This window comes from Lethenteron reissneri, chromosome 36 (assembly GCF_015708825.2).
Source record: "Lethenteron reissneri isolate LAM-NWPU_2019-01 chromosome 36, ASM1570882v1, whole genome shotgun sequence".
NCBI lineage: Eukaryota > Metazoa > Chordata > Hyperoartia > Petromyzontiformes > Petromyzontidae > Lethenteron > Lethenteron reissneri.
Window position 1 is genome coordinate 1,436,755 of NC_083814.1, and position 26,444 is coordinate 1,463,198.

The 26,444-nt window shown below is 46.5% G+C and overlaps 1 protein-coding gene across 1 annotated transcript in view; it reads left to right on the plus strand.

Moving 5' to 3' along the window:
* Positions 1 to 6,549: 6,549 nt before the first annotated feature.
* Positions 6,550 to 26,444, plus strand: part of PM20D1 (peptidase M20 domain containing 1) — a 30,384-nt gene continuing 10,489 nt past the window's right edge. Inside the window, 8 exon segments of the mRNA XM_061565933.1 lie at positions 6,550 to 6,890; positions 12,141 to 12,287; positions 14,628 to 14,713; positions 16,477 to 16,563; positions 18,067 to 18,200; positions 18,739 to 18,858; positions 21,644 to 21,719; positions 25,639 to 25,700. Coding sequence (XP_061421917.1) covers positions 6,584 to 6,890; positions 12,141 to 12,287; positions 14,628 to 14,713; positions 16,477 to 16,563; positions 18,067 to 18,200; positions 18,739 to 18,858; positions 21,644 to 21,719; positions 25,639 to 25,700 — 1,019 coding nt within the window. The 5' untranslated portion in view covers positions 6,550 to 6,583.

The window sequence follows — 26,444 nt, forward strand, 5'->3', positions numbered from 1 at the left end:
GCTTCCTCTGGATGACGAATCTAAACCTAAGACTGCTTTCCGTACACCGCACGGCCTTTTCCAATTTAACCGCTTGCCGATGGGCTTACATTCCGCGCCGGCAACTTTTCAGCGGTTAATGGAACTGGTCTTGGCGGGCTTGCAATGAGATTTGTGTTTAATTTACTTGGACGATGTCATCGTCTTTAGCAAAACATTCGATGAACACCTCCAGAGATTGCGTGCTGTTTTCCTCAAAATGCGGGCTGCCAATTTGAAATTTAAACCACAGAAGTGCCATTTGCTCCGCGAATCCGTGCGGTATTTGGGTCATATTGTTGGACGCTCGGGGATATCCCCTGATCCCGCCAAAACGAAATGCGTCAGCTCCTGGCCGACTCCCACCTCGGTAGGGGAGGTCAGGAGTTTCATTGGGTTCGCGTCTTACTACCGACGGTTTGTGGCTGACTTCGCTACGATCGCGAAACCCTTGCATGCCTTGACGTGCAAGGGAGTCAAGTTTCGTTGGGGACCGGAGGAGGAGGCTGTTTTTCGCTCCCTCCGGGATGCCCTGGTGGGGGCTCCGCCGTTGAATTATCCCGATTTCTCACAACCCTTCTTGCTCGATACAGACGCAAGTAACACGGGCATTGGGGGTGTGCTGTCGCAGCTCATTGGTGGCATAGAGCATGTGGTGGCTTACGGTAGTCGGGTGTTGTCTCCGGCGGAACAACGGTACTGCGTTACCCGTCGTGAACTATTGGCGATCGTTTATTTCATTCAGCAGTACGGTCGGCGGTTCACCGTCCGTACAGATCATGCGGTGCTGCAGTACGCCTTGCGGATTCAACAACTATCGGGACAGTTGTCTCGATGGTTGGAGATTCTCCAAGACTACGATTTTGTCACCACATATCGTAAGGGCGTCCGCCACACGAACGCTGACGCTCTGTCGCGGTTGCCGCCCACTTCAGAGTGCGCTTGCTTCTTGGGTTCGGGGCGTTGTAGGCCTCCGAACGTGACCACGGATTCGGTCCTTGTGGCCGCCGCCGATGCGCCTTCAACTTCGGGTCTTATCGAGCAAGAAGGGAGGGATTCCTTGCTGGGGTTGTCCGTTGCGGAGTGGGGACGCCTCCAAATGGAGGACACCTCCCTCCTCGCGTTGCGCCATCGCATCGGGGGGGTTGGTCAGGGGGCGGCGAACGTTGACTCGTGGGGGTTGTTCCAGGGGCTTTTAATGCACTGGGACGGGAAATCCCGCCGCCAACGGCTGGTGGTGCCTTCAGCATTGAGGGATAAAGTGGTGTGGGCTGCGCATGAGCGGCTCCTGCACTTGGGGACTCACAAGACGCTTGCCATGCTCCAGCTCGATTTCTTCTGGCCGGGCATGGCAAAGGACGTGGGGGATCTCCTGGGGTCGTGCACTCAATGCGCGCAGCGGAAGCCACCAGCGAGGGGGTCCAACCCTCCGCTGCAGTCGATAAAGGTTTCCCGGATTAATGAGCTCGTTGCTCTGGATATTCTCGGGCCATTTCCCGCTACACCCAGGGGAAATAGGTACTTATTAACAGGGGTCGAATATTTCACGAGATGGCCCATGGCCTGGCCCCTGGCCAACCAGTCGGCAGCAGCCGTCGCGGAGGCCTTTGTCCAGGGCTACGTCCTCGACAAGGGTGCTCCGGAACGGCTTCTGACTGACCAGGGTAAAAATTTTTTGGGGAAACTCCTCCGCGAAGTGTGCGGCCTCTTGGGTACGGAGAAAATTCGGACCTCCCCATATCACCCACAAACTGACGGGATGGTGGAACGGCTGCATCGGACTATCACGTCCATGCTGTCCCAGCAGGTATCGGAATCCCAGACCGATTGGGACCTACACATTGCGGGTGTGTTGCAAGCCTACAGGATGGCTCCCCATGCGGCCACTGGATTTTCACCTTTCTTCTTAATGTATGGCCGCTAGGCTAACTCGCCTGTGACGACTCAGCTGAAGCTCTCGGCGCCTCAGGCAAATTCTAAATTGTCCGACCATGTTAAATTTAACATCGGGAAATTAACAGAGGCGCGGGAAGCGGCCGTGCAAAATTCGGAACTCCGCCAGAGGGCGAATGAGAGGCTTAGGCTGGGGCGGGCACATGTGTTCCAATGGAAACCGGGGGACAGGGCATGGTTGCACTGTCCCCAGGTGCCACTGGCGACCTCGTCGAAGCTGGTGTGGCCGTGGCGGGGGCCCGTGGAGGTCATACAGGTCTTGCGACCGCAATGTGTACGCGTCAAGTGGGGGAAGCATCGGTGGTATGTGCACCCCTCCAGGTTGAAACCGTTCATTGCACCGCCCCGTGTTCCTCACACACACACGCGTGGCCAAACGTGTGAGGGGTCCGCCGACTCCCCGGCTTCGCTGCTTTCGCCTAACCTGACACCGACTGTTCTATCTCCAGGTGCACCAGGAGTGACGTGCCCACGACCGCCAACCCCTCCCGGGGGGGTCGGGGGTCACTCAGCAGCGAAGCCGGACACTCTCACACCCGGACTGTCGACACCCGCCACTGGGCGAGCAGGGGCGGCTCCTTGTGACGGGCCCGCCGCGAGAACGCGTGCCGAAACGCGCAGACTTTTGTGAGGTCTGCCATTGGGGGGCCCTTGCGGAAGGAGGGGGGGCGTCCGGGGTACGTGTATATATGTTGGTTTTACGGAATGGGGTGTTTATTCAGGGGGGGTGCGTAGCCGGGGGGTTTGCAGAGAACCATCAAAGGTTTGTACACGAAGCCATACAAATATACAAACACAGACATAATTTCAACCGTGATGATGGATACAAACTTAGTAATCATTGGAAAGATGTTATCAACCACGCAAAAAAGACTTAATTACACTTTTTTGGACCATCTTATCTGATAGGCACTATCTTACTTTACTTTACCGAGTGTTAACATCCCCAGTCCCTATGGGGACCTCATTTGCCAGTAAAAATATGATAATTGGTTCTTTACCCTTCTATCTGGCAACAAAACTGACACCTTTTTGCAAGGAGTCATGTTTGCATAGACCGCAATACCTGCAGTCATAAATACAAACAAAAGACATAACATTATCAGAGTTATGTCTTTTGTTTGTATTTATGACTGCAGGTATTGCGGTCTATGCAAACATGACTCCTTGCAAAAAGGTGTCAGTTTTGTTGCCAGATAGAAGGGTAAAGAACCAATTAACAACATCCCCAGTGTTTAACAGTACTCTCTTCATTGTTCAGCCAGCATTGGTATAAACATGGGAATTTTCGTTCTTTTCTATCATGTGTATCAGGCCTCCCCTCCCCCTCTCTGTCCAATGCGTTGGCGTTGTGCAACAGCAACAGCACCCATGCCGTCATGCATTCTTTTGGCCCCGCCCCCCCTCCCCTCCCGATGCGTTGTACGTTGGCACTCCGTGCCGTCTTTGAGCCCCGCCCCCCCTCCCTCCCGATACGTTCCATTCATTGGCTACCACATTCTGATTAGCCCCCCCCCTCTCCTCCCCCTCAACTTGCTTTTTAAGGGCTTATATCTTGAATCATTGCCTCACTTGATGCAGCTAATCCGGCTGTGACGGTCCCACCTGATGACGGAGACTTGTGTTGCCTCCGAAACGTCGTGATTTTTGTTTTATTTTATTTATTTTTTATTAATTTTGATGTTTTACCTACGTGACTTTACCGAAAAAACCTAAGAATATGATTCCCGTTACTGTACACAAGTTGGTATTAATAAATAAGTGTGCCTCCAACCACGTCGTCCAAGCCTCCTGCAACTTACTACACCTGTATAAAAGACACCTGGGAGCCAGAAATCTTTCTGATTGAGAGGGGGTCAAATACTTATTTCCCTCATTAAAATACAAATCAATTTATAACATTTTTGTTGTTGTTAGTCTGTCTCTCACTGTTCAAATAAACCTACCATTAAAATTATAGACTGATCATTTCTTTGTCAGTGGGTAAACGTACAAAATCAGCAGGGGATCAAATACTTTTTTCCCACACTGTATATTTTTTCACCTGATGACGATTGCTTGTGTTGCAATCGAAACGTAATATTTTTATTTATAATTTTTCTATCTACGTGGCTTTACTGAAAGACCCAAAAGAGTATTAATATTTAAAATACTGTAAAACACCGGAGATCGAACGCATAAGAACTAGAACAAAACGGTGTTCGAACGATATTTCCGAACATTTTTTGCCCCGGAAACTGAACGAAATTCGGAGGTCGAACGGGCAATCGCGACTTGAAAGAACCTGTACTGCTGAGACGCGTATATATGGCCAGCGTGCATGATGCTTGCCCAGACAAGGTTTTACCACCTCCTCCTTATCACCTTCCACTCAAACCATCAACTCTCCTTACTGCAGGTAAAGTGAAGTTCAATGTTCATTTATTTAATTTATTCCATATATTTATTCATTTATTCCATTCATTTGTTTCTTGTTTTTTGTATGATTTTATGCATGTAATTACTGTAAACTTCGTGTAAAAATGCTTTATAATGAGAGATTTCTCATGTCTGGAACCAATTAATGTCATTTACATTAATTCTTATGGGGAAAATTCATTCGGTGTTCGAATGGCCTTCTGGAACGAATTAAGTTCGATCTCCGGGCTACCATTGTATTTTATGTTTCTATTTTTATTTTACCAAGTATGGCCCACTGAACTATATAGACATTTTTCAGAAGCGATCTGGCCACAATTGATAGCTCAACGAAAGGCTTATCACGTGAAATTTACAGTAGCCGAATACTCTAAACGCATGTTTCTAAATGTGGAGGGGAAAAACCGGAAGACCAGGAGAAAAATCCACGCGACCATGGGGTGAACATGCAAACTTCAAATATACAGGCGCCAGGGTCGAGATCGAACCATGACCTCCTGTATACCATGCGATGTAGTTAAGATCTCACCATCGACGGAGGAAATTCAGGTAGGCCCGTGAAGGAAAATCGGACCCTGAGAATTTGGGCTCTGGCAGCCAACTCCAGCTGACTAAAACCACGTACACAATGGTACTGGGGGGGTCAACTCGGGATCTGCGGGTCATGGAAATGTAATAGATGTGGGTAGCGGTGCCATGCCAACAGCATGCAGTGGCCCAACACCGCGTGTTCTCCTTGGATTCTGATCTTTGTTCCGCAATATCTGAAGGGCGGCACTGCCTAAAGGGCAGTCCGAAGTCCAAACTCCCGCACCTCACTTAGTCCGCACTGGCTCTGCACGTGGCAGAAGCGGACTGCCAACCCGACAGACAGGGCTGCTTCGGCCACTGTCTCCTGCTCGGCCAACTCTCACCAGGTTAAACACTTATTTCGTTTTGTGGCATTGTGGTGTCATTTGTTGGTGTTATAATTCCAAAACCGATATATGCATGTTTAATTGCATGGTGATTGTATGGTAATACGGTTTTACTAGTACATTTTACGATTCATATAAGCAACTGAATTTTTATTTATTACAAATGCTGCAGGTTGTGAGATGCGTGATGCCTGCACCAACTATCTCATCACTACTTGCGCAAGCGTTATCACTGCTTGGAAATGGATAACTTTACAGCCCCTTGTGTTAATCCACTGTGGGGTGAAGTCATTTTTAAATCAATTATCCAGGGAACTAACTCGTTTTGTAACCACTACTCGGGCATCACGGTGCCAAGATGTTAACTACCTTGCCTGGTATACAGGAGGTTGTGGGTTCCATCCCGACCCTGACGCCTGCTGTATATTTAGTTTGCATGCCTCTCTCCCCGTGGTCGCGTGGATTTTTCTCTGGGTCCTCTGGTTTTCCCCTCCACATTTAGAATCATACATTAAGAGGATTTGGCAGTTATAAATTCCCACACGATAAGGCACTTCGTTGAGCTATCATTTGTGGCCAGGACGTTTCTTTACAAAGAGCGATATAATAAATAAATAAAAGTTTTTTTGTTCACCCAGAATGAGCCCAATCTTGGATACTAAGCCGAGCTGAGCTTGCATAATGCTTGGTGCATGACCCCCGTGTGTAATAACAGATGTGATAGATTGTGGGTCAACGTTGTGGGCAGTTAAGCTAAATCCATTATTGTACTGTACTTCCATGCCACCCCCCCCGCCTTCACCATCCCACACCAATAACCGTGAAGTCTGGTCAGATGAACCCCCACACCGCACACGGCATAAGGGAGGACTCCAGCAGTGTATTAACAAATGCGTTTGTGAAAATCTGGATTTTGTTCTCGGTTTGAAAAGTGCTGACCCTCATGCCCCACCGGTGACACGCGCTTAGCGGACACCCTCCTCGTCAACACGCCGAGAGTTAAGGGTTCCAGTCCCTTTACCAGTTAAAACTATCAGTTTAACACGTCGGCTTTCGCGACCATTATCCATTCTAGAGGTTTTTGGGGTTAGATCGCGGGCGATTGGCGAGTTCACTCGAGGAGTGACCTTGCAGCGGCCACCACCCACCCCTACCCCGTCCGTGACTTGTTGCTGCCCCCCCCCCACACCCTCCGCCGGGGCGACCCGCCGCAGGCCCCACCACCACCAACAACCCTCCCCGCTCCACCGTGACCGGCTGCTGCTGCTGCTGCCGCCATGGGCCGCGCTCGGACTCTGCTCGCCACGCTGCTCGCCGCGAGCGCCGCGCTGCTCGCCGCGCTCGTGGTGGCGCGCGCGCTCCTGCGGGAGGCGGCAGGAGCGCGCGCGCCGGGCGGGGAGAGCCGCCTCGGCCGGGCCGCGCGCGCCCCGCGCCTCGCGCTCGAGCCGCTTGCCGGGAGGCGCGAGGCGCGCGCGCGCGACAGGCTGCGCGCGGCCGTGCGCGTGCCCACGGTCTCCTCCCGAGAGGGTCCCGGCGCGCTGGACGAGGTGGCGCTGCTGCGGTTCGGCAGCCTGCTGCGCGAGGGTGACGACGTGCAGCACATGGGCCCACCCACTCACCCTGTGTGTTGTTGTTGTATATAAGTAATATTAACAAAATACTTGTTTTTTAAACACGCTTTAATGAGTAATGGAAGAACTCCACGACTCCAGGAAGTGGCCCCGAGGCTTGCCATAACGTAAGGGACTGTGGTGATTTACAGCCAACGTCGGTTGAGCGTGGACAATTAGACCCACGCCGAAACATAAGATATAAAAATAGCTTAAAAATATATATATTATTTTAAATGATAGAATATGGTATTGTTATCAGTATGACATCCGTATACCAAGTTTGCAGTCGATACGACATTGGGAAGTGGGTTAAAATTGAGTTACAAGAGTTGAGGATACGACAACAGACAGAGTTGAGGATACAACAGAGTGAGTTAAATAAAAGCGTGTAATATTAGGTCTTTAAGAATATTTTTTATTTAATGAACATTAAAACATTTGTAATTTTTCGAAATTATGCTATTTAGTGTAATTATGCAAATGAATACATTGCCAGTACCGAAATATGATAATAGGGTTTTCCTCTTTTTTCTGGCAAGCAAAACAGGTGCTAAGATGTTAAAGCAGTTTAAAGGACAATGCATATATTATCAGAGTATGTTTTTTGTTTGCATTCTGACCACAAGCATTGTGGTTAATGCAGACTTGATTCCTTGTGAAAGGTTTCAGTTTGGTGTTTTATACTATTTAACACCTGTTATATTCCATTGGAACCTCCTTTGCCAGTAGCAAAATATGATAATTGTTTTTTTACCCTTTTATCTGGCAACAGAACTGACACCTTTTTTTACAAGGAGTCATGTTTGCATTGACCGACAATACCTGCGGTCGGAATGCAAACAAAAACACAACTCTGATAATGTATGCACTGTCCTTGAAATTGAGGGGTCCACACCCGAGACAGCTTTTCTTAGAGCCTAGTCTCACATGGTGTTGGCGTCATATAGGTCTAATACTTCATAATTATTATTGGGTTTATGTTTAACCAAGATTTGTGATGTACCATAGTTGTTACCACAGGTATTCCGAGGGTTTTATTCAATTGTGTTCTCCGTCTGTGTCGCCAGGGATCCATGCTTCTTATTCTCGAGTTATATTTTGATATCCTGAGGTTGGAGATTTAACCTATGTTTTGACTTAAGCTTTCGTGACTGCTGGAATTCATATTATTTGGTTATTTCGGTAAAGTCACGTAGATAGAAAGATGCAATAAGAAGCAATATATGTGGTGAATAAGGGTAAAATAAAATAAGTAATAATAAGAGCCACTAATGTAGATTGCTACTCTGGTTCTTAATCTGAGAGTGCACTGGCAGTCCTATAATGTCGATTTATTCTTGTCGCTAATTTTCGAACTTTTACCGTTTTAAAAAAAAACGCCCATTGTAATGTCCGTTTGCCCTGTGGCACTCACCGTCCGTGGAGAGCCGACTGTGGTGGTGTAAAGGCTGTGTCAGCAAGTTTCGATGTGAGACCAGGCTGTTTTTCCAGTTGCCAGTGGGGTCTGGAGGACTTGTTTGGGAACCTGTCCAAAACGTCCGTGGAGGTCGTGTCTTATGGTCCTTTGACCCGTGGAGATTTCCCAGATTCATATGAACCTCCCTTTGCCCCGAGGTTTTATTATTTAATGGCTTTGTAGATGACCTCTTCCCTCCAGTTGCTTTTATGTGGCAAGGCAGCTGGGGTGTGAGGGGTGGGGATGTGCCTCACCCTTTCGTGCCCTATGCTGACCCCAATCGATTATTTAAAAAAATAGGCAGAATCATTCTTAATATAACATTTTTGGAAAAAGGCCTATACTGTATATACAACAACCCCCCTCACACAGCCACTCACTCATCCCCCACACGCACCCACTCAACCCCCACATTCACCCACTCACCCCCCACATACACCCACTCACCCCCCTCAGACACCCACTCACTTATCCCCTGAACGTACCCACTCACTCACCTCCACACGCACCCACTCACTCACCCCCCACACATACCCACTCACTCACCTCCACACGAACCACTCACTCACCCCCCACACACACCCACTCACCCACCTCCCTCACCCACCCACTCACTAACCCTCCTCGCACACCCACTCACCCCCCACACGCCCCCACTCACCCCCCCACACACACCCACTCACCCCCCCCACAGGCACTCACCCCCCCACACACACCCACTTACCACACCCACTCACCCACCCCCCTCACACACCCACTCACCCCCCTCACACACCCACTCACTCACCCCCCTCACACACCCAATCACTCACCCCCCACACACACACCCACTCACTCACCCCCCACACACACACACCCACTCACTCACCCCCCCACATACACCGACTCACTCACCCCCCTCACACACCCACTCACCCATTCACCCCCCCCACATACACCCACTCACCCACCCCCCTCACACACCCACTCACCCCCCTCACACACCCACTCACTCACCCCCCACACGCACCCACTCACCCCACACACACCCACTCACCCCCCCCACACACCCACTCACCCACCCCCCTCACACACCCACTCACCCCCCTCACACACCCACTCACTAACCCCCCTCACACACCCACCCACTGACCCCCCTCACACACCCACTCACACCCCACACGCACCCACTCACCCACCTCCCTCACACACCCACTCACCCCCCTCACACACCCACTCGCCCCCCTCACACACCCACTCACTCACTCACCCCCACACACACACACCCACTCACTCACTCCCCCACATACACCGACTCACTCACCCCCCTCTACACACCCACTCACCCATTCACCCCCCCACATACACCCACTAACCCCCCTCACACACCCACTCACTTACCCCGCGAATGTACCCACTCACCCCCCTCACAAACCCACTCAACCCCCACATACACCCACTCACCCCCCCTCACACACCCACTCATCCCCCTCACACACTCTAAATGCATGTTTCTATAAACGTGGAGGGAAAAACCGGAGAACCTTGAGAATAATTTACGCGACCATGGAGAGAATATTCAAACTCCAAATGTACAGGTGTCAGGGTTGGAATCATTTAACTGGGTTTTGGAGTGTAGTTTATGGGCCCAACCCGGTGACTAATAACTTCACAAAAACACCCGCTAATCTTGACTATGTACTTAATTTAGCTGAATTCCCGCTTTGACAGTTCAGCATATCAATTTGACATACAGTGAACATTCCTGTCAGTTGGCAGGGTGTTTGGGAAAGTGCTGCCACCTACAGTGAGGACCAGAGGTCACTAGAAGGGAAATCAGTAGTTCTGGGAGACTTTTGCCGACACGAAGTGTTGCACTGCTCTATGAGATTTCCAAATGTATTCTGCATCCCATGACATGATGCCGAACGCACATTCGAGATACAATTCAGGGAAAATATTTTGAATGCTTCCCCTGGTAGATACGAGGCTGATGTGTGCCGACTTGTCAAAAACATCTATTTCTCCATCTACTGTCGAATGAAAGCCTCCCCAATCGTTGTTTGACTAAACTTTACGCTGGTCGGTGCAGATTGGGGAAGCGGGTGGACTGGTTCAAATTTCACGCGTATCACCTTGTCATTGTCAGGTGGCACCAACGAAAAGTAATTATTTTATTATGTTTTATTTTTATTATTTTATTACTTCCCTTCTACGTGACTTTACCGAAAGAACCAAGAAGATAATAAAAATAAACATAATAAAATACAATTCTCACGACGTTTCGGCCACAACGCAAGTAGCCGTCCTCAGGTGAAGAACAGCATCTGAATGAACACCACCAAGCTTGGCAGCGTATATTTAAGCTGGGCGAGGGGAGGAAGGGCGCTGGGTTAGGGGAGGTTAGGGGAGGAAGGGCTTGGTGGTGTTCATTCAACTTAGCGTTGCAGGGGAATATTTAGTTTGAACATTAATTTATGTGCGTGCAATATTTCTCACGAGAATTGTCTTTTGATTGCTACAATGCTTCACTGCGGTACTTTATTTTGCTTTTGTTATTTTATTGACCAACGTCACTCTTGCAAACTAGACTTGGTCTTTTGATTTCTCACTAAGCGAGACAAAATAAACTTTGCACTTGAACAAATTTACAGCAATAGAGCCTAAAGCTTTTCATCTAAAGTCATATGAATCACGGTTTATAACTACTGGGTGTCACACACTCTGCGTCTCATTGAACAACGTAGGCCAGCGGATGAGTGTTAACTGCACTGAACCAGTCCAGTCATTTATTTTGCACAAATTGCATGCAATGGAAAATGTTGTCCTTGTAGGCCCGTCTTACGAAATGCTATATACTGATTATTGCGTCATAGCTACTATTTCTTGTTTGTACTTGATAAACTACGGGTACTCTATTGTATGTAGTAGCCAGGTGATAGGCAGTCTAAAGAAATGTTTAGTCAATGCCATGACAACTAAACATGAAAGGCAAATTTAAATGGTAACCGTGGTTATAGTAAAGTGTTCCAGTGTGAATCCAACCAGCATGATGAATTATTTTCAAACAGCCCCCTTGCTGTCATCCAGCATCCGATTGACAAAGCTATTCATTATTACTTAAAGATCATTTAAAATAATGTCTTTTCAAGTTCTTTCGCAACGTAATTATGGACCCAGTGACTTGTGATCGATTCCCAGCTACAGCTAACATCAGTGTCGAGTGACTGAAGAACCAATGTTGGGCCTCCTTTCGCTAATCCCTCACTGACCAACATAAAATGAAGTATGGTCATGGATTAATTTCTCACTAAAAATTATCCAAGTGTCTGTTATGTCTGGAAGTGGGGTTTAACTAGTAGCCATAGTCATAGCAATAGGTATACTGAGATGTGGTGTGCACAGAGTGGAAATATATCCTGATTTCAGACCCAGACAGACCCGGATTAAATAAATCCCTGAGGTCAAACAACCTCCACGACTGTCACGGCGTGGATTGACAAAGCGCTGTAAACTAAACGAAACAATTTTTTTTATATTTTACCAGGTAAGGCCGACTGAGCTATACAGCTCTTTTTCAGAAGTGACCTGACCACAAATGATAGCTCAACGAAGTGGCGTATCACATTGAAATGTATCACAGCCAAATGTGGGAAAAAGCAGAGGTCCCGGAGAGAAATCCACGCGAACCATGGGGAGAACATGCAAACTCCAAATGTACACGACCTGTATACCAGGCAAGGTAGTTACCATCTCGTCACTGTGGATGCTGCTCTCACTTTGCAGAATTCCCAGTGGTGTTCGAGTCAGAGCTGGTGACCCACGACCTTGTGGCCAACTTCAGCCACCTGCTGACGGTGCGTGGCGCTGATGGTGGGCGGACGCCCTACATGCTGACTGCCCATCTGGATGTCGTGCCCGCTCCAGACTATGGTACTGAAAGCGCTCTTCACATGTAGCCCCTCCTCACATTACCCCTCTACCGTCTGCGTTGAATTATATGACGTACATTATTACCATTAACCATGGCCCCTAAGTGAAAAAGAAGTGGCATAACTAAAGGTGAGTTTAAATAATGCCATATACTAAGCAATTCATTTATTTGTTGATATTTGACTTTTAAATATGTGTATGGTACGGGCCCAGGAGGGCCGTGGCGTGTGATGTACTTACGTCGCGGACAGCACCGTGTGGGTTGCTGTGTCAGGTCGGCACCACGCTTAGCGTGTAGTGGGGCTCTCACAAGGGGAGCGGGAGAGTGTCAGCCAAGGGCCAGAGTTGCCCCAGGCCATGGCACTCTGGTTGACTCCGTAGACACATGATCTGGAGTGTCCACAGAGAAGGCCCCAGGCTGGGGGGGGCGGGTGCTAGGGGGTGATCACGTGTCCAGGAAGAGCTCTCGAGGGAGATCGAGAGGGAGCTAGAACGCTCGAGAAGGTGGGCAGGGCCGAGGGTGGAGCGGCCATGACTCGGGAGGATATAAGGTGGGTCCCTGAAGGGACCGGGGTCTTTTCGTTCTACAAGCTGGAAGCTCTACGTCTACAAGCTGGAAGCTCTACGTCTACAAGCTGGAAGCTCTACGTCTACAAGCTGGAAGCTCTACTTCCTACGAGGCATCAACACGTGGTCGGGGACCCAAGTGAGGGTCCGACCCTTCGTAGCTGTAACTCCTCTGTATAGTGTAGTTAGCTGGGTGGTCACCACCCTAGGCTGTATCTGGTAAAGGGGCAGTTACTCATTTGTATATACGTGTTACAATAAATGTGTTGCCTCTAAAGGGTAACGTCTGCGACTCAGTTGGACTCACTATATATGTTTAAATCCCTTAGTCTGCGAGATAAATCCAAAGTTTTGGATATAATTGATGCAGGTGTGTCAATGCGTATGATGTGTGAAGAGTTTCACTTAAATTCAAGCACCTTTTACGACATCCAGAAAGGCCGAAATTTTTTTTGGTAAAATAAATTACACATTTTTTATAGGGGGCAGGTGGCACTGAGGAGTTCCATTGTACATAATTTGGAATATTGGATAATTCGGCAAGGCCAGAGCCCCATATGTGTCGAACAAGGGTTTGCTATACACCAAAAATATGTGAGGCTCATTCTCAACGAATAGGGTGTGGGTTTAAAGTGGCAAACTTTGATTTTGGAGGCAGTTAGTCCACGACTAGAGCATCAGGCTAGCCTGCTAACAAAGCACGTTTGCAGCCTTGGGAGGTGTTTGCATATTTAGTTGGCTGGGAATATGGCCTGTGTTTATTGCAATCTGCAAGACTCATAATGTGCGGACCTTTGTTTTCCTGCAAGCAAAACAGTTTTTATCACGTGCAGTATTTACATGAGGATGTGGCTTCTCGTTGTTAAAAACTACGGTGGTTTGAACCGCGGGGTAAGGGTGATCTCAAGACCAAAGTGACTTTGGAATTTCCCACGGAGCAGAATGTTCACCTGTTACGCAACAAGCAGGTCTGGCGATGACTGGTGTCCGCCAGATCATTTGAGAGGAGTTAACATTTACCAAATTATTTGATGTTAAAATTCTCCCAACAAATTATGGAAAACAAAATAAACTTAAATTGCCCACATCGGTGCTCTTGAGATGTTGCAGCGCAACAGGGACACGTGATGATATTGTTCGGGGCACATTGGCAAGGGCTGCTTCAATCTGCATCCTGCCAGCAGCCCCCTCCCCCGGCACTCCTCCTGTGAAACAATCCCACGCATGCCCCGTCGTCAATGGCGCATGTTACGTGTGTTAGTTAAGCGTCCATCCATTATCACGTGCTTTGATCTGAAGATAGAATCATGGCACAGCTTGCACTGCGTTTATAATTTACCCCTATATGCCTGCCAAATACAAACAAATAACTTCACACAGATTACTGTACAGCTGTAGGTTTTTTTGTGACAATTTGCCATTGAAAACAAAATATGTGTACACGAATACTGTGTTGAAGTTATTGTCGGAGCACAGGTAGCAGGGTATATTTTAAATAATTGCATTACGGTGTGGTGTGTTTATATCCGTAAGCAGTTCTGGTTAATTGTCTGCCATTAAATACTCTATAGGCTGCTATCTGGACGAAGCATTGCTTTATTCTTGGACTGCCAGTACATTTTGTAGGTGTGCTTGGGTTCAAGGCGTCACTGGGGGAATACATCACCCATCAATCAAGATTAACATGTTAAGCTTCTGCACAGTAGACGCGCTATTCAACAACTCACTCGATGCCATTAAATTACTTAACAGTTTGTACAATTTCTCATGAAGGATGGGATGTACCGCCCTTTTCTGGAGAGATTCGCCAAGGCTACATCTACGGCCGAGGGACCATAGATGACAAGCACAGTCTCATGGTAAGACACCGTCATCTTTTATTAAATTATTTGACATCGCGTGGTATAAAACAGGCTCGAAACACTGGGGGAAGAAAAAATCAAAATTGAACAAAGCACTACACACACAAACTTTAAATCACACAACACGTTACATGTGAGTCTGTGAATCTCTGTGTGAGTCTATGGGCTTCTGTGCAGAGTACTGCACATGTGTAGTGACATCGGGGATGTCGCTGTATGGTGCCGGCCCGAGAGGGCCGTGGCGTGCGATGTCCCTACATCGTGGACAGCACCGGGTGGGTTGCTATGGGAGGCCGGCTATAGCACAGCATGCGATGCATCGCATGCTGTGCCGATGCATCGCATGCTTTGCGGAGCCGGCCACGCCGGAGCGGTTATAAGCGGGTGTGAACAGAGAGCGGGGCTGTTCACCCCCGAAGTGAAGACGCCATCATTGGTCCTCAAGTCCCTGGTCGTCGTCCATGACCGGGCAGTCCTTTGTTTTCTTGGCCACGCTGTAAAGTGTTCCATAGTGCTAGTGAGTTGAGGAAGGTGGTCACCACCTTATGTACAGTGTTATATTACTTACTGTTCTCATCAATAGTGTTGCCTCCAAGCTGTGTGTGTGTGCACCTAATTCGAACCCGTTACACACGTAATAGAACCAATCCATGAACTCAGAATCACAATACGTTTTACGTGAGTCTGTGGATGTCTATGTGAGTTTGGGTCTGTGATTAATTCGTATGTACTGTAGTAGCACACGTGAATATAAAATCACAACACGTTTCTAGGACAACCAAATAACATTGCATGCACAAGGGTGTATAATAACCATATAGAATAACCCATGAATGGTGATGTCATTGTATGCTTAATATATACATGCAGCTGTGTGTGTTGTACATTGGTGGAACATTCTTGGTGGAACATTTTAGTTCCAAAGGATTGTTAATATCTGTGTATTAGTCTGAGAAATAGGCGTGGTATTGTGCAAGTGTTTTATGATCACCTGAAGTGTTAAGATATGGGTTTGTGAAAATTATAAAAAAATTGCCTTAATATACAAGTGTAAAGGCCAACCCCAAATCCAAGAATTGTATTGTCCTTTTTAAGTGAATTGAATTTTGTTTGAACTTCTTCAGCAAAAAACAAGTGTAAGCAGAACTTTGTTCTGTGTTACCACATATAACTCTGAATACGTTGTTGTCCATCGCTCAATTTATTGGCTTTCCCAGTGCTATCTTCTTTCACAATCGTGACTGCTGATGAGACCCAGAAATTCAAATTCTGTCCAGAGTTTGCTTGTTCAAACAAATGCTACGTTTTGAGTATTTGGCTGCTATACATTTCCACACGATAAGCCACTTCATTGGGCTATCATTTGTGGCCAGGTCGCTTCTGGAAAGAGCTACAGAGCTCAGTGGGGCCTTACCTGGTAAAATAAAAAATAAAAGTAAAATGAAGTTTACATGTGGAGACAAACAATGGATTCTGCTTATATGCTTGAACTTTTCATGAATTAGTACTGTTGGTAGCATGGTGGTTATGCAATGGGATGCTTTTTGGCTATTTGATGGTTATGGCATGATGGTGTATGATGGTGTTTTATGTTGTTATCAGGGTCCACATTTTTTAGTTATCCACAAATTACTCAATTGGGTTTATACATAGCAAACATCGCCCCCTACTGTCAGACTAAAGCGCTAAGTCACTCTGCCAATGAGACTTTCTTGAGTTTTCACCTGGTTAAACGAAATAATTTAGAAACGTGTGTACAGGCCATTCTGGAGGCGTTGGAGCTTCTTCTGCAGCGTGGGTTTGTCCCACAGAGGACCTTCTACATTGGCATTGGACACGATGAAGAGGTGAGGAGGACTCATGCTGGCCTGTATTGTGCATTTGAGGCATTCTTTATGTGAATCAGGGTACAGTATTATCAGTGTTTCTATGTATGTTGAACTTCTGTCGCACCGTACATAGCCAACCATGCTCATCGGAGGTACGGAAGACTCTCCAGCAAGAGTTTTCTCTAACGCCTGTTGTAGAGTATTTCATACTCCGTGATGCATAAGAATTGCATACATGGGCATTTCCTTTTTTTTTAGGGGTTAATCGGTGTGATTTTTTTTCAAACAATTTCAAATGTCTACATACTGAGGAAAAAAATATCTCTGAGCAAGCAATAACATCAGTGCTTATTTGCTGCTACTTTTGCCATGTGAAGGAGATGGCACGTATGATCCAGTCATCTGAAATGCACTCGATCTCGAAAGCTAAGCAGGTTTTTTTTAACCTGGATATTGCTGGGATGGGCGATCACCATGCACACATGGCAGGTTGTTATAAGATGCGGCTCTATGTGCTGAACAACAGAGGGAAGTGCAGCTGTAGAGTACATCTATGCTTCCACGTCTACCCTTTCCACCTTCACCAGAGCGGTGAAGTATGGTCAAGTAAACCTCTCCCCCACCGCGACCTGCACTGCATGAGAAGGAGGGCTCTCATCCGGCAGTGAATTGACATGTACTGTACACGATTTGGCGGGACTGTGGCGAGTTGCTAGAGTGGAACGAGAGGTTGGCACAGGCTGAACAGGACTGTGAGAGGGTGACACTGGACAAATGTAGGCATGAGTCATGCCCGGGGAGCGTCGGTGGCTATGTGCAGGGACATGGGAGAAACTGGCTGCGGTGACGTTCCAGCGCTGCAGGGTCTGCCTTATTTAGAAGCGTATCCAGATCAAACAGGCTCATCTCGTCTTTGCTGATGAGCAGTGAGCATCTCTTGGGAGGAGCCGTACGCACAAACAGCAGCTCCTCATTGTAGCGCCGTTTAGTGCGGCAGAGCAGGCGTTTGATGGAGAGGGTCGCCGTGGCAGTGCGTGTCAGTCTTCGTTGACAGCTCACACACACACATCGTGATTCTACCTCGTCCACGATGCTGGTGGTGATTTGATTCAGTGATCGATTAATGTGTTACCTCACTTCTTTCCTTTTGAATGCGTTCTGCATTATTCATGCAGCCTTGTTCGCCCCATTATCATTAATTACGTTTTAATGAATATTGAATAATTGATTCCTACAAACACAATTCAACTTCGAGTGCAGTGGGCCGCCTCCTTCACGAATACGTATTGATCACTGTGGTGGAGTATGGTCAAACAACTCTCATGATGACACAGCATGAGGGAGAACTTTATCCAGCGTGGATTGACAAGGGGCTGCACACTGCAGAAATAATAATTCAAGGATCGTATTGTGAACGTACGATTTGATTTGAATTGCTGACTCATTCATCTTTACATGACTTATTTTGTACTGCGTTCCTCTTGAGTGGCTGCCCCTTTGTTCAACATATCTGTGTGACAGATCGGGGGAGACAAAGGTGCACGAAATATTGCAAAGCTACTGGAATCCCGTGGAGTCAAGTTGGACTTCCTGCTGGATGAGGGAATGGTCATCTTGGATGGGGTCGTGCCAGGCCTGCAGATACCAGTGGCCGTGTGAGTCACGAAATAGATCATGTGGGAGCTGCTAAGCAATTCTGTGATAAGTTTGTACATTACCAGTACATTAGCACTGTAACCTTCCATGAATCTGGAATGCAGTCCATCTGTAAAGACTGCCATAACCCCCAACAGCAAGCTCCACTCACATTGAAATCCTCGCGAAATTCCAACCTTGTCCATCAGTATCATCAGCAGCAGCAGCCATGATCAATCCACTGCTGGATGGGAGCTTCCCCAAGATGTCACCATCCCTTAAGAGTCCTGTGAAGCTACAATCCATCTAGCACATGAGCTGATTTTATTGTACACAGTCTGAAGCGCTTTCCTTCCCGTGACCACCACTCTATTAGTCTCGACCACCTACCTTCATCTCTTCTAGCGACATACCCAGCCATCGTAGCCTTGTAGCGAAGTGTCCTGCTCAAACAGGACACTTCTAGACGTGTCTCGATGCGTCCCTCATTTAACCGAGTAACGTCCTCGAGGCAAATCCTGAATTTGGTGGTTCTGACTAGCTGCGTGCTGCTCGCAGGGTGGGTGTGTCGGAGAAGGGCTCGCTCATGCTGAGGCTGCGTGTGCGCACAGAGACGGGCCACTCCTCTATGCCCGCCCGGGAGAGTTCCATCGGCATCCTCTCCTCTGCCATCACGCGGTGAGTGGGGGGGGGGTGTTACCCTTCTTGCCAAACTGTCCCCACAGTGACCAGGGAGGGGAGGGAGGCCCACACAAAGCCTCCGTGGCACGAGGTGGTAGCCAGGCAACGATGTCTGTACTCATGAAATGTACTGATGATTCCTAACAAGGAACAACGTGGTAAACAGTTGTCTCATTGTCCTGCCTTTGTATAAAATAACATGGCCACAATTTTGGCCCTAATATGAGAGTCGGTTGTATAAAGCAAGGCTGTGTGCAGTCCATACGCAGTACAGTAATGTCGTGTTATGCGAGGCATGATGGGATGACCGAGCTAATGCTCACTATCGCACCTTGTCTTGTTGAGAAATCTCCTTTTGTGTACTACTGATTTTACTAGTTCCCAGCTTGCACTCACATTTGTGTCTGATGAGTTTATCATCACTCTTTGGTTCTTTCGGTAAAGTCACGTATAAAGATAAAATAAAAAATTAAATAATAGCATACGACGTTTCGATTGCAACACAAGCAATCATCATCAGGTATAAATGAAATAGCAACAAAAATCTAACCAGAAAACTATAGACAGACATATAAGCAGACAGATATCACCAAGATACATAGAGAGAGAGTAACACATAGGCACAGAGAGGGAGATCGTCTCTGTGGCGAGGCCTTAAATAGACAGAGGGGGGCGGGAGCGGAGAGAGGGAGGGGCTAGAGAAAAAATTAACATGTCAATGAGTACGACGACGCGTGGTAAAGTACGCAAGCTTGAACATTAGGATTGTTTTAACTCACTCCCCGGTGATTATATTAATTATGATTCAGGGCATGGATCTGATTCACAAATAATTTCCCACACATATATGTATGTATTTAGCATAGCCCATACTAGCATCAGTTGAACACTTTACAAACAACATTTGATAGTTTTCACAGCATGAGAGCATGGCGGGTGGGGTGTGGGCGCTTTGCAGTCTACAGGCCACAAGACTCGCACTGCAGGCCACATGACGCTGTAGTCCATATGGACATATTGGCGGTACACCGGTGCAGCATAACACACCGGTCCTCACAAACAGTCTGATGATGTCCCTGTTGCCCTTGAGTGAACTGCAGACTCTCCATCAGAAGTTGCCTTAGATTCAGCAGCTGCTTTCCCATTCGAACATGTGACACCACGAGTCGTAATCTTTTGATGCCACCGTCCGCCAAGAATTTATTCCGGTAATTAACTGAGGAACCATCCGACCAAGTCGAGGGCACGAGTCAAATCTGCCTTTGGAACACGGAGCAACCAGTCGTGATCAGACTGGGTGCTGCTATATGGTACCAGACTGTGAAGCTTCGTGTTCAGCTGCTCGTATAAACATTAATGTTCCGACTGCTTTGATCTCGCGAGAACTGATTTTCACGGACTGCCACCCCGCAAGATTTTGTGACCGGGGTTGCGGATGACTGGAAAATAAATAATGATTGCAAAAAAATAGCTTTTTTTATACCATACACCGGTGTACCGCGGATATGTTAATATGCCGCTTACAAATAGATATCGTCTGATTTCAGCAGCACCACAGTGCCTGGATTCAAAATAGCAGGGGCACCTGCCTGGCCTTGAGTGTATGCTCCGCTACTTCTGTTTTGAATTATCCCATAATTTTTGCTTCGTAAGTGTTGGATCTTAACCAAAGTGGGATATTTTGGTCAAGATGTAAAAACATTGTTCAGTGATGATATGTTGGCACTGGTGTAAAATCAGAAATCACAATTTCAACGCAATTGTCAATTACATTGTGGACTTAAAAGCAAAAAATTATAAAAGGCGATGTTTTGGGCAATTGCCCTTCTTCATAGCGCATGAATTAATCATTCTGGGGCCACCGCCTTCACATCTGGAAAAGGACCTTCCTGTTCCGTGCCTAAAACTCGTGACATCGCCAAGAATGTGTCCGATTTTGTTAACCCTAATTGTTGTAATGTATTTCCATATTACCATATCTATGCTACCACCTTAACTAACTCAGAGTTGACCATCGTGGTGAGGTATGGTTTAAGTAACACCCACAGCCCGAATGGGACGTAGGATGTGAAAGGTGTGGCTGATGTTAATTGTGGCCACAAGTGAAGCACAGAGCTCCTGGGTTCACAGCGCAGGGTGCTCACGACTTTTGCCTTCACTCGACCCCATATGGGACACGTGTGGAGTTCCCGAACAGAGAATGAGAGGGCAGTAGCACGGTGTTATAGAAGTCAGCTCACTGAGCCCACTTCTACACATTTAGTATAGCAGCCCAGCCTTCTGAGTTCTGAGTACCTCGGGGTGAGCAGCTACAATATGAGACCTTCCATATGAAACCTTTAGTTTCAAAACCTTTAGTTTCATATGGAAGGTCCCATATTGTAGCTGCTCACCCCGAGGTATAAATGCCCTGATAGTGGCATTGTCTTTGTACTATTTGCCTTTTGGCGTTCTCTGGTCGAACACTTTGAGACTAGGCTCTAAAGAAAGCTGTCTTTTGTGTGGACCAATACGTTTCAAAGACAATGCATATATTTATCAGAGCATGTTTTTTGTTTGCATGTTCACCACAAGTACGTGTGGTTAATGCAGACAGGAATCCTTGAATAAGGATTCTGTCTGGTGTTTTAACATCTTGACACCTGTTTTATTTATTATTTCCCTTCTACGTGACTTTGCCGAAAGAATAAAAAAGAAGAGGGTCAAATTTATTGTGAGAAACTCAAGGTTATTTCCCGTTATAAGTTAAGTTTTGTCTTACTCATGATGTTTTGCATTCTAGCCTGGAGAGCAACCCCTTGCCTCAGCAGTTTGGCTCTGGACCAGAAAGAGCACTCTTTGAATACCTCTCATCACAGGTACTCTGAAGCCCTTCTCACTTACACGTTTGTTTTAATGTACCCATGTCAGAAGTGGCTTCACAACAGCGTATATAAACCACACACACACAGGAACACTAATGTGCAATACAAACAAATACATACCTCATGATGTAGGCAATACACTTGGCTTGTATTCACTGCCATCCTTGATCCAATGATTATCATAATTTTTTAACAATAACACGTGTCTTTTTTTACAATGGGGCTTGTTTATCTCTTGCTGTCAAACAGTAGCTCTTACGTATGTTTTGGCAGAAATGCAGTCTCTGCTCATATTTCCTATTATATTTTTGTTTTACCAGGTAAGACCCACTTACCCTGAGGCTGCACCCATCTCAGGCCTACGTAAGACCTTGTTTCAGTATCTTTCTCTCTCTCACCTGAAGACGTTCCCTTGTGCTGCGATCGAAACGTCGTGATCTATTAATAATTTTCTACCTACGTGACTTTATCGAAAGAACCAAAGAATGGATTCCTGCAGTCACGAAAGCTTCAAATCAAGATTACACCTATTATTCTTACATATTTGTACCTGTTTTCGAATAGGAGATTGTCAGAAACCACCTTTGAGCCAACAAATGACACCCATCCCCTCTCTGTGTGGTGTCCGGTCCGACACCTGCCTCACCCAACTTCCTCTCCCCGTACCCTATATTCTTACGACTCGTAGCTAGCTCTGATTATACATGGGCGGATTAGCTGCGCTTGCAACATAACTAAATAAATATTTGGCCAGCATGCTGGTTTAATGATTAAGCTGCTCCTAACTCATTTCGGGTCAGTGTGATTCATGCAAACGTGCTAGCAAACACATGGGCAAAAATAAGAAGCAATTAACACAGGTGGCGCACTTCACGTGTTCGCCTAATTTATACATGTTTTCCATTCGTGAGTATTGTCTTTTCTGGCAACACCCCCCATCCCCTCCCACCCAACGCCATTATATATATGTTTGAAAGTTCACTCTATACTGGACTTTAAATACCGTGCCTTGATTTGTCCATGTTCAGCATGAAGGCGAGTCACTCCGTTTACAATCGACATGTTTCAGCACATGTAGGATGGCTGTCGCATGATGAGTTTGGTTGTAATTACTGGCGAAACGTCGTACTCGAATTGTAAACGTTGTGGGTTTACTCTCCAACACACCGGTGTGCTGAACAAGTAACAAATTGGCATGTTTTGTTTACGTGACAAACCTTACAAATTGCCTGTGTCGGGTGGTGGCGGGTTTAATGACGCATTTATATTTACGCGATCTAACCCCCCAAAAAATCCTCTATTATCGACATTAGTCGCGACAGCCAATGTGTTAAACTGAGGATGATAATGTTGGACCATGGGACCCTGACATGCCCAGATGACGCAACTCACAATTCCTTTCTCACTTTCTGCGATCATTGCTCGATTGTGTCAGAGACAGCAGTGAATGTGTCAATGGAAATGCAAACATTTTGCACAAGTTATTAATCTGGCCGCGCTGGCTCACCGATGGAGTGAGGTGGAGTGAGCGGCTCGCAATCGAAAGATCGCGAGTTCGGTTCTGGGTTGCGGGTTTTATTGACTCAGCACATCACTCCAACAGGGTTGCCAAATTGAGTAACCACTTTGTGGGGAAGTCAGCAGTGGTTGTCCTATGGAGGGACTTGTCCCCGTGATAGGAATATGGAATTTCCACCACTGGCTCAGGGCTGTAAACAAGAGATAGCCACTGTTTTAATGCTCATGACTGCCTTTAAAAAACGAAAATGTCTCCAATTTCCCAACAAGCTGTTCTTCAAACCTATTGTCAGTCCACTGCCTGATTGGGGCCTCCCCACACCGTGTGTCATGGGGGTTATTTGGCCATACTTCACCACGCTGGTTAAGTGCGGGTTGGTGAAGGCAGCGAGCACAGATATGGGAGTATATAAGTGTAGTACAACAACGGATGTTGCTGCACTTGCCTCTGCTCTTTACCACGTAACACAGCAAGCTCTTTGGCATGTTGGTCCCCGTTCAAAGTACCGTTCGGATGTAACCATGCTCAGATTTGACGAGATTGGGTGGGCTGGGTATGTCTGTCAAACGCTATACCTATTCACCCATGGCAAAATTAAGTGTCCTTGACAAAAAGGAAGTTCCACCACCTACAAAGCCGAAGGGCCCTGTATGTCCAGGTGTTCACGATAGCAACATCACAACATTTCGGTCGTAAATTGGGGACAAAGACCCATCAGCGTGTGAACAGCGGGCTTGGGTTCTTCCCACCACCCCCATTCCTCCAGGATGAATAAAAATAAATAAAGATTTTCATTTAGCACCAACTCCATTGAGCCAGTGTTTCCTCCATTCTGTCCATAAGACGACAATTTACTTCCCACAAAGGGGTACTAAATGTGTAAAATATTTAATGGGGATGAGGGGCTGACTAATAGCTATGTAACAATACATTGATTAAAATGTATATAATTATCACTATAAAAGATACAGGCATCGACTTGTGCATGTAGTAATCATTTAGAATAAGTATCTGTTATTTACTATTTATACAAATAATTTGTAAAATATCTACACGTGTTACATTGAGACCGATAGAACAAAAAAAATTGTAAAACAATAGTAGAAAAGCAAAGCAACAAAAATATTTTAAAATCTACTGACCGGGATTTCAACTCACAACCTTACAACTGTGAGTCAAGCATTAACCTCATTGCCACACGGGAGGATGCAGCCATACCCTCAATTGCCCTATAACAATCGCATCAGTCGTGCAAGCCAGCCTCTCACTCACGCCATAAACAAAGGAAATTAGACGCACAGCTGTTCAGACTATAGTGAGTCAGTGCATTACCCACACGCTTGCAATCGTCTCCAGTGAGACAAACCTAATCGGTTCACATCCCGTCCTGATGCTGTTACTGATTGCACTTTTGTTATCTTCTCTAAACGCATTGTGCTGTTGCAATGCTGTTATTTTACAAAAAAGAACATTTGATACATTATATGAATAAAGCTTTTCCTAAAGGGGATATTCACACACATATTTGAAGCTGGTTCTTCATTGTGCCCGCCGACATGTTCATTTTTTCTCGTGAATTCAATCTTTACAGCTACTTATCAATTCACGGTTTGAGGTAAGGCCATTTTTGATGTGGTGGTTATATTTGACAACATTTCACCAGCGTCGATCGGTGTGGGTTAGGATTGCCACTTCAATATGCGTGTGGAAAAGTGAAGCTTCAGGTTTGTGGGATCACACCCTCCTCTCAATTTGTTACTTTCATTGTAAAAGTCCACAGCTGAAAATGCCGTTCTAATTTACTTGTTTGCGTGTTGCTCAGGACTCGCCCCTCTTTTTCTCTGCATATATGCCTCTACTTTGACTATGCGTGTATTGACTGTAATGCATTGTTGTAAATTTTGAGAGATCGTTTCTAAACTCGCATTGGCTTCAGTTTCAAAAGGGAAATAAACAAAACCAGAAGGTGTGACCTTGAAAATGACAAACTTGAATTTTGAGTGCCAGCACCCATATTGCAGGTGGGTTAACTGAGGCCAGGACCAGTTCTGGCCTCAATGCTGGTTTGTGCGGGTGGCTGAACAGGAGGTGGAGGGCCCGGACCAGTTTCGGTAAAACTCAGTGGGTGTTGGCCGTTGCCGGAAATCGACCTTGGGTGGCCGGGTACATACCGCAATTCGCTAACCACTTTATATTATTTATCAGCAAATAAATCAAGACACTACTGTCGAGCAACAGTTTTCTATCCTTTTCAGTACTTTTGTGTTGATGCTGATGAGCATGCTTGATGGTAATTCCTGATTAGAAATGGAATGGAACTTTTACCGCGGTGTTCCGCAAACTGATGTTTCCCTCCGATTCACATGAAGGTTGTTTTGTTTGTTGTTGCTGCAGTTCAACTTTCCGATGCGAGTGGTGACGTCCAACCTTTGGCTCTTTGGCCCGATTTTCAGCTGGTAAGCAGGGCCATAACAGGGAGATCAAAGTCGGTGCTCACTTTAGGGCATCATGTTGGTGAGATGTTAACTACTTTGTCTGGTATGCAGGAGGTCATGGGTTCGATTCTGATCCCAGTGATCGTGTGGATTTTTCTCCGGGCCCTCTGATTTTTCCCTCGAATTTATAATCAACGCGCGTTCAGAGTATTTGGCTGCTATACATTTCAGTGCGATAAGCCACTTCGTTGAGCTATCAATTGTGGCCAGGTCACTTTTGAAAAATAACTCTATAGCTCAGTGGGCCTTACCTGGTAAAACAAAAAAAATATCTAGTTCTTTGTAGCTTCAACGTTAACATTGTGAGGCCTTTATACAAAGGTGCATGTGTGCAAATGAGGACTGAGTGTCTTATGTAGAAAAAAGTTTATAAAAAAAACTTGCAGATCGATGACAACTCGACCGTTATGTACACTGCGACACACGGTGATGTCACCTTTCCCCATAAACTGCCGCACTGTCCATCAACCGGCAGTACCTTTCAATGCAAAACATTTGTTCGAGTGGAGTGATAATAGTTCGTTTTGTTTTTAATGCTTCGATTCAGTTCACTGTTGGCTTTGTGAAGATTACTTTGGTGGTGATCGCATTGCCGTTTCCTAAAGTAATAAAACTTCATTGCCAGTTAATGGATTCTTCTCCAGAAGCCCCTCGTCGTGGCCAGCAGACCTCGACATTGGCACTTGGCCCCTGAATAGATCGCCT